The sequence below is a fragment of the Urocitellus parryii genome, chromosome X (assembly GCF_045843805.1).
Source record: "Urocitellus parryii isolate mUroPar1 chromosome X, mUroPar1.hap1, whole genome shotgun sequence".
Classification (NCBI taxonomy): Eukaryota; Metazoa; Chordata; class Mammalia; order Rodentia; family Sciuridae; genus Urocitellus; species Urocitellus parryii.
Window position 1 is genome coordinate 43449731 of NC_135547.1, and position 12832 is coordinate 43462562.

General features: G+C 36.0%; 1 protein-coding gene across 1 annotated transcript in view; it reads right to left on the minus strand.

Annotated features, from left to right (window-relative positions):
- Il1rapl2 (interleukin 1 receptor accessory protein like 2) overlaps window positions 1-12832 on the minus strand; it is a 516192-nt gene that overhangs the window by 468998 nt on the left and 34362 nt on the right. Inside the window, exon 4 of the mRNA XM_077793619.1 lies at window positions 9236-9422. Coding sequence (XP_077649745.1) covers window positions 9236-9422 — 187 coding nt within the window. The remainder of the gene's footprint in view (window positions 1-9235; window positions 9423-12832) is intronic.

Here is a 12832-nt window from a genome sequence, read left to right on the forward strand (position 1 = left end):
GTCAGAAAGGACCTGGAACAGCTCTAGCACTCATGACAGATTACCCAATCACTTCATTGTGCCATATTATCACTTTCTAAGCATGCTATTATATTAAAAAAATTTGTGAAAGACTTGTTGACTATTATATACCATGAAAATATTAATCAATCCTCTGTATTTAAACTTTTCTTTGCAAAGACTCATATTTTTGGTAAAAAAAAAAGGTGTGTCTGTTGCACTTTTCCTCAATACAAGATGTTACTAGTCACAAGTATATCTGTTCTTTACATGTTTTCATTGTTATAGTTCCTTCCTGGAGAGTTGAAAACTTGTTTATGTATCATCCTCCACAAGAACAGGGAAATATGTTTATTTTGGTCAGTTTCATATTCATTGTGCAAATGAATTAATTAGTTTGTACTAAACCATATATTCTCAAACAATACCAATTTTAACAAATGGCAAATATTTGAAATTAGATCATTGTGGCAAGTAAAAGGATTCAAATTGGCATCATGGACCTCATTAACACCAGGCTACCATCTAAGGTCAAACAGATGAACTTCAAAGTGTATATTTCTATTTTCATGGCTGGTGTTCTATTAAGGTTAGAAGATTCTTTGGTTTAGAAATAGGATAAGGGGGCTCACTCTATACACTCTTGTGACAACATCATGCTGAGTTAATAATGAGGTAGTTTCAAATGCTCTTAGTTCGATAAAGAAAATAATCTTTAACTCCTATTTCTAAAATGATTTTAAAAACACATTATTGAATATTATGCTCTAACATCTAACTTCCATTCATGTAGTGTCAGGAAGAACTTCTAAAAGAATAGCCCTTCTCCTTACCTCCTTTTGCTAATGGATGAAGCTCAGATAGAGGATAAATATTAAATATAGTCATCTTATACATGTCCCTTGCATTCCATAGGCATGCAGAATTGGCTTGTCCATCTTTATGAACACATCCCCAGTGCTACCTGATTCACTTCTACCTTTCGGAATGGTGGTTTTTCAGAGGTTGACTATTGTATATTTCAGACAGTCTTGGAAACACAAAAGAGAAGATGAATGATATAATCTAATTAAAGAGTAAATAAACAGTAGAGAGAGTTGAAAAAGAAACTAGTTTAAAGATTATACATGTTTGAAAAGATGGCTGGGGAAAAGATTATGCAAAACATACTTTTCAGTATTAAAATAATTGAGATAAAATACTAGACATATCTAACTTTGGATGTGTACCAGAATGAACTCTGGACAAATGGATCCTCCCCTTTATATTGCTGTAGCCAAAGAAAAATTGCTTCTTGGATAACCAGGTGGGGAATAACAGACTGCAAAGCACATAGAGAAGATTATCCAAATATTTACTATATGTGGAAATATTTTTCCAATACATCAGAATATCTTCTCAGATTTATTTGAAACACTGTATATGAAACCAAGTGATAAAATATACTCTTAAGTTTCAGGGACTATGTTTTAACTTTATATCCTGATCTCTTTGTATCTTACAGTGACTAAGAAGGTAGGGCCACAGGCCAAACTGTAAGTCACAAACTGCTCTGTGACTTTTGCTAAGGCACTTGTCTGAGTCTTTCTCCAGTTACCTCTTCCATAAAATGGGGATAATAATATATAACTTATATGGTAGTACTTTCTTTAAATATTTATTTTTTAGCTATAGATGGACACAATATCTTTATTTTATGTTTTTTTCAATGTGGTGCTGAGGATCAAACCCAGTGCCCCATGCATGCTAGGCAATCGCAGTACCTCTGAGCCACAACTCCAGCCCCACTTATATGGTAGTTCTAAAGATTGAGTTCATCCATCTATACACTTAAAATACAGAATAGCATGTGAGAAGTATTCAATAAATGTTACATATCATTTTTATTATTACTTATCAATGATGAAATGTTACATAAATATTAAATATCAAATATTAAAAAACAGAAATATTAAAATAGTTGTTTCATAAAATCTTCCAGTAATTATCTCCCACAGACACACACGTTTAACTGCTACATACCCACCAAACAAGAGGTAAGATACCATAGAGCCTGCTTTAAGTATTACAAAACAAAACACAAATTACTTTGAAGATAGCAGAAAGAAATTGTCCACATCACCTTCCTTCAACTTGAAGCAGCACAGCATAGAGACACCTTTCACATAAGGAGGTAAAAAGATTTATGCTCAGGTCCTAGAACTGAAACCCCAGTCCCAGGCCCACCACAATGATCCCTGGTACAGGCAGAGATCCATAACCCCTCCTGCCAGTATAAACTAACAGACTGAGCCAATGAAACTATGATAGTTAGGTAGCAAATAGACTGCTGCCACTACCCTTCCTCATCTTGAGCGGCTGATTGAGGAGCAAGAATTGCAATCTAGTACAAGACTTATCTTGGAGCTCTGTGCAAGGCTTGTCTCAGTGAGACCTAGCAGCATATAGAAACCAACAGCCCTATACCCTGGTAAGAGCTCACAAACCGATCCTGCAGATCTGACCTGGCATTAGGCAGAGACCTATGTACTAGCAGGACAGACTCCAGTTTTGGCCTGCACCATCATCATGGTGTAGTGGGCCTGTGACATACCCTCCTCTTCCATGATACTGTGCAGATCACTGTGGTTGGGAAACCCAGCACAGTCCAGCTTAGTGTCAGCTTAGATGGTCAAAGGACTGTCTTCACCAATCCTACCCCAATTTTGAACAGCACAATGAAGAGCAATACCCTATTTGCTGGATGTAGGACAGCATAATAAGCACTGAACTTTTCCCTGAAACTTATTGCCAGGCTACTAAAAACCCAACACTGGGCAAATCCTAACAATCACCTGCCCACAACCTGCCTGCAGGAGGAGCCTCTAGAACAGCTCCAGTGCTGGGGAAGAAACATGACCCCAGTTTGTCAGATTTCTATTCCAACCAGAATCACCTGGTATCTGGTTGTAATGGTATTGGGCCATGAGTCCAACTCAGCAATTGGCAACCCATAGTAACTTGGCCTTACTCCTTCCCTAGTGCTGTGCTGGTTTTAGCAGGCCATGAGATTAGGATATGACACAGCCTGGCATCACTGGTAGCCACAAGTGTGGCATAGGAGCCTGGGACTATTAATCCATAGTGATTCTATCCAGGCTACACAGAATCCCACAGTCTATAGCCATGGGCTGGTGACTGTTGACTAAGTATCTGGGCTTACCCTGGAACACACTACTCTTTCTAGGTTCATTTTGATTAAATATAGATTTGGGACAAACCTGGGCTTAGATTGCCCTCTAGTGCTGAAATAGTGCTAAAACACTAATAGCATACTCAAGGCAAACCTGGGCCTGGGTGCCATCCAGTGATGAAATAGTGGTAATGACTACAGTCTCAGAGAAAAAAAGAAGCCTGCTAAGAATTTCTGGAAGAACAGGCGGAAAGCCAGATTAGGAAGACTGGAATGAATACCTAATTCTTCAGTGCACAGACAATATCGTGCCAATAAGCATTAAGAGCTTTCAGGAAATCTTGATCTAATCTACTACTCAAAATAAAGCATAAGAAACTGACCAAGCAATGATCAGTATGGAAGAATCCCCAGAGAACCTGAAGCAACTGTTTTGAGAAAACTCAGTGAACTGGAAGAACACACAGAAACATTTTAATATTCTAATAGAAAAATTTAAAAATGGGAGTAAATAAATATCAAATAGAATTTCTTGAGCTGAAAAATACACTCAGGGAAATTAAAAACACAACAGAAGGAATTAATAGCACAATAGATTAAACAGAAGAAAGAATCAGTGAGCTCAAAGGCAGGCTGTTTGAAAATATAGTCAGAGGAGAAAAAAGAACAAAGATAAGGGTCGAAAGCTTATGGGAACTTTGGGACACTATTAAAATAGCAAATATTTGGGCAACTGGGGTCCAAGAGGGAATTGATTATGCCAAAGTGATAGAAATCTTATTCAAATAAATAATAAGAAAAAATGACCCAAATGACAGGTATAGGAAGGTCAAATGTCACCAAATTTCACATAAACAAAATGGATTGGAAGAATTATTGATGTTAAAATATCTACAAAGTCATCTACAGGTTCAATGGAATCCATTTCAAAATGCATGCACACACACACACACACACACACACACACACACATACACAAACACCCCAAATACCCAAAGCCATCTTGAATAAAACAGAAAAAAGCAGGAGGCATTGCACTACCTGAATTCAAAGTACATCAAACTATAGTACTCAAAGAAGCATGTTACTAACACACACACGAGCCAATAGGAAAGAATTAAGAGATTACTAATAAACCCACACATTTATAGACAACTGTTTTTGACAAAGGTGCTAAGAACATGCACGGAGAAAAACATAGCCTTTTCAATAAATTGTATTAGGAAAATTGGATATCCAAAGGCTAAAGAATGAAACTAGACTTCTATGTCTCACTAGTTATATAAATCTACTTAAAATGGATTAAATACAGAAATGTAAGACCTGAAACTATGTAATAACAAGAGAAAGTGTTTTAGGACATTAGAGTGAAGAGAAAAGCTACAGAATGAGAAAATATTTGTAAACTGAATGTCTGACAAGGGGTTGATATCCAGAATATATAAGAAACTCCAAGAATTCAAGAGAAAAAAAAAGTTTGATTGAAAATGGGCAGTGGACATCTCTAGCAGTCAGAGAAATGCAAATCGAAACCTCCCTAAGATTAAAAAATTAAACAATAAGAAAACAAATATTCCAATCAACAAATGGGACAAAGACCTGAACAGACACTTCTCAGAGGAGGACATACAATCAATCAACAAGTACATGAAAAAAATGCTCATCATCTCTAGCAGTCAGAGAAATGCAAATCAAAACCACCCTAAGATACCATCTCACTCCAGTAAGATTGGCAGCCATTATGAAGTCAAACAATAACAAGTGCTGGTGAGGATGTGGGGAAAAGGGTACTCTTGTACATTGCTGGTGGGACTGTAAATTGGTGCGGCCAATTTGGAAAGCAGTATGGAGATTCCTGGAAAAGCTGTGAATGGAACCACCATTTGATCCAGCTATTCCCCTTCTCAGACCTTAAAAGAGCGTACTACAGGGATACTGCCACATGGACGTTCATAACAGCACAATTCACAATAGCTAGACTGTGGAACCAACCCAGATGCCCTTAAATAGATGAATGGATAAAAAAATGTGGCATTTATACACAATGGAGTATTACTCTGCACTAAAAAATGACAAAATCATGGAATTTGCAGGGAAATGGATGGCATTAGAGCAGATTATGCTAAGTGAAGCTAGCCAATCCCTGAAAAACAAATGCCAAATGTCTTCTTTGATATAATGAGAGCAACTAAAAACAGAGCAGGGAGGAAGAGCAGGAGGAAAAGATTAACATTAAACAGAGACATGAGGTGGGAGGGAAAGGGAGAGAAAAGGGAAATTGCATGGGAATGGAAGGAGACCCTCATTGTTATACAAAATTACATTTAAGAGGTTGTGAGGGGAATGGGAAAATAAACAAGGAGATAAATGAATTACAGTAAATGGGGTAGAGAGAGAAGATGGGAAGGGAGGGGAGGGGGGATAGTAGAGGATAGGAAAGGTAGCAGAATACAACAGTTACTAATATGGCATTATGTATAAATGTGGATGTGTAACCAATGTGATTCTGCAATCTCTATTTGGGGTAAAAAATGGGAGTTCATAACCCACTTGAATCTAATGTATGAAATATGATATGTCAAGAGCTTTGTAATGTTTTGAACAACCAATAAAAAATGGCAATCACGTATTTGGAAAACTGCTCAGTATCTTTAATAATCAGGAAAATGCGTATCAAAAACACAATGGTATATCATCTCACTCTAATAAGAATGGTCAATATCAGAAAAGTAAAAACACCAAGTCTTGGTCATGATATGAAGAAAAGAATCTTTATACACTACAGGTGTGAATGTCAATTAGTACAGCCATTATGAAAAACAGTTTGAAGTTTCCTCAAAAGTTAAAAATAAAACTATCATATGATCCAGCAATCCCACTTCTGGAATATTCAAAGGAAATGAATATTCTAAATGAATATTCCCACTTCTGGAATATTCAAAGGAAATGAAACAGTATGTTGAAGGGACATCTCTATGTTCATTGTAACACTAATCACAGTAGCCACAAACTAGGAGAAAAAAAGAAGGATCTATCAACTGATGAACAGATAAAGAAAATGTAGCACATATACACAATGGAAAATTATCCAGCCATAAAATGAATAAAATCCTGTCAGTTGTGACAACAAGGATGGAACTAGAAATCACTATGTGAATTGAAATAAGCCAGGCACTGAGAGAAAAGTATAAAAGGTCTCACTCATATGTGGAATCTAAAATGTTAATCTTCTTTTTTTTGGGGGGGGGGGCAGGGAACTATGGATTGTACCCAGGGATGTTTTACCACTGAGCTGCAACCCCAGTCCATTTATTTATTTATTCATTCATTCATTCATTCATTCATAATTTTGAGATAGGGTGTAGCTAAATCACTGAGAGTGGCCTTGAGCTTGATCTCCTAATAGTTAAAGATAGAAATGTGGCTACTAGAACTTGGGGAAGGTAAACAGGCATGATGAAAGAGGTAATGTTAATCAATGTGTACCAACTTATAATTAGATAGGTGCGAGAAGTTCTGATGTAGTATTATTGCATAGTAGTATGATTATAGTAAACAATAAGGTCTTATACGTTTCAAAATAACCAGGAGAAGGGACTGAGTGTATAACTCAGTGGTGGAGTTCTTACCTAACAAGCAGAAGGCCCTGGGTTCAGTCCCCAGCACTGATAAAACCAAAAACAAAACAGCAAAACAAAATAAGTAGAAGAGAGGATTTTTTTAAATTTTCTCATCACAATTAAATGATAAATGTTTAAGGACATAGATACATTTAACCTGATTTACACATTACATATACATGATGTATATGAGTATCAAAACATCATATCTTGCCCCATTGATTTGTACAATTTTTATGTTTTTATATATCAGTTTAAAAGAAATTTAATAATAAAAGCAAATTTTAAACATTATTATTCTTGAAATGCCTTTTCCTTCTCCATTGTTGCTCTATTTGAAAAATTGGGTGGTAGCATTTCCCAAGGAATAAATTGCTTTGGTATGTAATGATAACAGTGATGTCTAGAGATGTGAGGAAAAGGGAAGAAATAATTTAGCAGAAAGATACAGAGATGAGATAGAAGAATGAATTCATATGTAAGGAGGCTGATGACCTGGAATTTACCTCTAACTGGTATATCTTGGGGAGGTCAAATTCCCTTCCTCACCTATAAAATTGAAATAAAACCATCTTACTCTCTTTTTGCCTGATCCTTAGCACCAGCACTAAATTTTACAGAAGTGCCAATGATCAAGGCTGGTTCATTACAGAAAAGAGTAGTAATTAATAAAATGGACTCTGGAGCCACACTGCCTTGAATATAAATCAAGTTTTGTTTGCCATGTAACTTTACATCTAAGCTCCGATTATTTTCTCTATTAAATGCATACAATGGTATTCTCCATACAGAATTGCATTGAGATTGAAATAAGATGATGCATAAACCAATCTTAGCTCAGTGAATGCCACATAATAGTGCTTAATAAATATGAAGGAGGGAAATGATCACATGAAGGATCACACTAGCCAGGCGTGATGGCACACACTTATAATCCCAGGGGCATAGGAAGCTGAGGCAAGAGGATTGAGAATTCAAGATCAGTGTCAGCAAATTAGCAAGGTACTCAACAACTGAATGAGATGCTGATTCAAAATAAAAAATAAAAAGGGCTAGGGATGTGGCTCAGTGGTTTAGCATCCCTGGGTTCAATCCCAGTGCCCCCCTCTCCAAAAAGGATCACCCTAAATTATAAGTCTATGTATAATAAATATAATGACCTTTTTTAATATGCCACAAGATTGTCTTCATTAAGAAAAAAATAAAAGGAATATGTCAAAGTGAAGTACATGCTCTTGTGGCTTATTGGTAAATTCCATTATGTATGAATATGTAGAGGCTTCCAAATGTAAAATCACCCAATAGCTGTGGGAGTTAGGGTTTAGGTTTCCCTGCAAACTGAGAGTCAGTGGAATCCTAGAGAAACAACCTACTATAGCTCTTTATGTGTTGTTAGGGCCCAACAATTCACGTAGCATCTGCACACAAATTCTTCTTGGTCACCTCCAGCTGTCATACAAAAAAACAGTCAACCTCTGTGGCTCAGAACCAGCATGGACTGCTCAGTCCTGCTACAGGACCACAGGGCAGAATATCATATCTGGACTCATATGGTTGCTCTCTCCTTGTCTACTGGATCCACTCTCTGTCCTTGTCTGTCCTACTCTATGCATAGAAAAGCTGAAGATTATTGACTGTATCTACCATCTTTGCTTCTGATTTCTCTTTGAGTTCAAACTGGGGAGGCAATTAGCAGAAAACCAGAGAGTAGGAGTTAAGAAAGATTAAGGTCTTTATCCTGTTCCCTCCCTCCCTCTTCCACCTTCACATGTTCCTCTAAGGCTACAAATCTTGATAGGCCTTCTCTATTCTTTCTAGGTTCCAGTCACATTGATCCTTCCCCTTACCAGTATAGGCTAGTGGGGTGAATTTAACAGCCTCCCAGAGTTGGTTCCCTCAACTCTGCCCATATCACTGTAAATAAATATTTCATTCAACTCTCTTCAATTCAACTTTCACTGAGTGTAGTTTATTTCCAGTTACTAGATCTACTAGTCCACGAATGCTGCATTGGACCCATTTCTCTCCTCTGTATTCACTACAGTGGCTTTTACATTGTAGATGATCATAACACCTAATCTTTTCAAGTACTACTTGTAATGATGGGCCTTTCAATTACTAATAGTAAATAATATTTATATGTCCCAAAATAATTCTTTCATGTATTATTTAAAGCTTCACTTTTCTTCCCATTTGGTCTTATGAGTTGTGTTAAAGGGAGATTTTGTTTATTTTTAGTTGTTGGGGGAAGTGGGACTGCTTTTGACACCTACTGATGGAAATGCATGAAAATCAGTGGTATATAGGAGACAAATGTCTCAGTTACTTGGTTGTCAATCCATTGATTATGCTCAGTAAAATATTTAATACCAAAAACTTTTCATATCCCCAAAGCCTGCCACAGACTGAGGTAAAAAATGAATTTGACACCATGCTGAATTACCTTGTACCAGACAACATCGGGCTCCTGATCAGACTTCTTAAAGTCATCCATGTCTGGACAGGAGATCTCCTTTCTTTTAGTGACTTCAGATTTTTCTAAATAGCGGATTCTGCTATTGTAGCACAGGCCTGATTCATTCTCTGCTACAGTCAAGGACATTGACACCTTCATACAATATGTTGAGTTTCTGTAGGAACAGAAAAATGACAAAATAGTTTTATTGGGTGTTTACATATTTGTTTGTACTCTGTATTTCAAGAGTATTGACTTTTCCATTTAAGGCTTGCCCCAAAATCAGAAATGACATTAAAACAACACACAGCAATTTTCTACTTCAACCGACATAGTGATATGAAATAAGATGCTAATGTGGAAATTGCCAGCCATGAAGTAGCTATAGAGCTATACAGGGGAGTTATAGCCATCTACAGAACTGAAACAAAGTCAGACTTTTTTTTCCAATAGTAAATGGTGCTACACTGAAAATCTAAGTGAAAACTAGTGAGAAAATTTCTATAAATACAGCTAGAGTCATCTCTGCTCTTCCTCCATGGCTAGTCCTTTAGAAGTTATTCAAGAGCTTGTTGAATTTTACCATTGGTTTCTCAGCCAACATTTCCTTTTATAAGATATATATAGAAAACCAGATCAACACACAGAGGTCACATGTTAACTTATATACCTTTTTAAGGTGCTTACTGAGATGTACCAAGGATCAAATTTGGGGCTCCCATAAAGAACAAGTAGAGTAAATTTGAATTAATCCAACAGTACGTACCATTATAAAAGAATATCAACATTGAATTTTAACATTAGGCCACTTTAGAAATTGACTAACTCATTATGGGAGAGTATTTATGAAATTAAAATTCTACTTTCTTATAACTTGGTTAGTACCTTCTCAGTAATATGAGCTCAGTAAACATTTTTGACCAATTTATTTAACTACAAATAAATAAACAAAATTGTATGCCTTCATTTCTGTATGTATACTCCATGAATTTTTCCTACCCAGAGGATGTCAACCACACAGAAGAAAATTGAAATATGTGGGGAAGGGATCAGAAGCAACCTGATAAGACTGACTGAGAAGGCCAACTGGAAATTTTGGTAGGAGTGTTGAATTTTACTTTATGGGGGACTTTTCAGGAGTGTATCTGTTCTAAACATAAAGGATTATTGCTGCCAAAAATACAAAGTGCCAAGGGCAGCTATACAAAAACCAAGTGTTTCTACCAACAAGTAATAATAATCCTATAACAGATGAAATTAGCATGCCAACTGCTAACTTGAAGATGGCCCCAAATGACTGGTGCTATGCATACTATTTATTACTCACTCATTGAAATTCACATATCTCAAAACACAGGAGGACAGACAGCTGTGTGCATTGGGCTTATAAACTAACATAATCAAAATGACTCCTACTTGTTTCTAGTGAAGTTAATTAGCAAGCACCCCTGACTATGTCATGTGAGAAGAATGCTGTGAAAGCACTCTAATTCAGATGTTCAGATGCAACCCAATACACTATGTAGATTCTAGGATACTGCTTTTCTCTCTTCCTAATGTAGAACCCAAACAACATGAGTTATGCCCACTAGGATCAAATGAAAGAAATTCACATACTCTTGTCAAGTTTTGGATAACCTCTTTAAATGCTATGAAGTTAAAGGCACTATTATGATAAAATGTCAGGAGAGAATAAAGCGGAGTTTAATCAATTTAATTCTTTTTGACTATGATTTCAATAGTTTTGTCGTAAATAATTCCAAACTCTCTTGTTTCCAACAAAGCAATACATGATCTGGTTCAATACTGAACTCTTTTTTTCATTCATTAAGGTATAGTCACAATGGCATTTTTCTCTGTTTCTTGAACACGTTATACAAACCATAGGCCTTCTCTCTGCTCTTCTCTCTGCTCTTCTAACATTTGTTTATTTCATAAATGTAAGTTAATTAGGACAAATAATTTGTTGGTCTTGTTTATGACTCTATCTCTGTAATATAAATGATTAACTAATAGATGCTCAGTAGATGTTTGTTACTTAAATGAGTAAGCACCAAGTGGTATTTGTTTAACAGATATGTTATCTCTGCTCTACTTTGGCATCAACGCCATATGGTTCAAACATCCTAATTCAGATTCAGTTATATGACTATCTGAATATCAAATTCCTAGATCTATGACCTAGATAGTTTTCAGGTATTCTTGAATTACCATTAATGGAAAAAATAGTCAAGTTTTGTACATCTGCATATTGGCAAAGAATGGAGTATATTGGCTATATCTGGGAGACAAAGAGGACTAGAGCAGTGGCAGTGGGTAGAGGGAAGGTAAATGTTCACATGGTTTAAAAGGTATTAACATAGAAAGAAAAGAAATGTTTCTGCTGGATATCCAAAGTATTCTGAACACTTTTTGATGTTACAAACTTTAAACGTATCTGCTCCATGGCATTTATCCATGCAGATGAAGAGATTTATTTGTTAAATATATTCCCCTTCTTATACTATACCCCCATGGAAAGAGAACTGTTCACCCGAGGTCTCAATAATAGAAAGAATAGGTAGAATGTCCAAAGTTCAGAAAGAAGCTCACTATAAAATGCATTTATCCCTTTGGAAGAAAATAAGGTTGACTAAAGTAAAGGATAATTCTAATATTGTGCTTTCTTTTAAAAATGTTTTTTAGTTGTAGTTATTTTATTCATTTATTTACTTTTTATGTGGTGCTAAGGATTGAACCCAGTACTTCACACATGCTAGGTAAGAGCTCTACCACTGAGCTATAACCCCAGCCCATATAGTGGTTTCTTAACTCAGAATTAAGCTTTCAACTAAGACACGCTGGGTTTAACTAGCTCTGTGACCTCAGACAAGTTATTTAACTCTGTTTCCTCACCTGGAAACCGAAAAGTTATTTACCATGACTCCATTAGAAATGGAATTTCTAACTATGAGCAAAAATAGATGCATATTCTTAACTGGAATTATTATAATGTATAACCACATATTAAAATAATATGTGGAAAATAAATAATATAGTACTGGCATATAGTGGGTATTCAATAAACTGAAGCCATAATTGGAATTGTTGGTATTGCTAGTATTGCTATGTATATTGCTAATAAATAATAATTTTGATTTATATGTTATAATAACCATGAACAATCACCAATATATTTTAAAAAATAACAACACTGGCAGTACTATGTTAAGAAACGCCACTGGGTTAGGAATGCTACTTGACAGGAAAAGTACCAAATAGGTCAGTTGGCAAGGTAGCTAATACCAGAGGATTCTGCTGGTCTGAATGCATAAAAATATTACACTGACTTAGGCAACAAAATAAGTGAATCAAGAAAGAGTAGCTAAAGCAGGAAGAAACCCTCAGGTACAACAAGTACTATAAGGCCAGGACATTGGAAGTCAAAAGGTTAATAAAGTTCCATTTATCTTCTGGAAACATCTTAGACCAGTGTCTTCTACTATAAAGCCCAGATCCCCAGACATGTTTTCAGGCACAAGACAGGAGACTCTCTTATGTGTCATTGTCCAACTCTTTCAAAGTACAAATGATGCAGGTCATGCC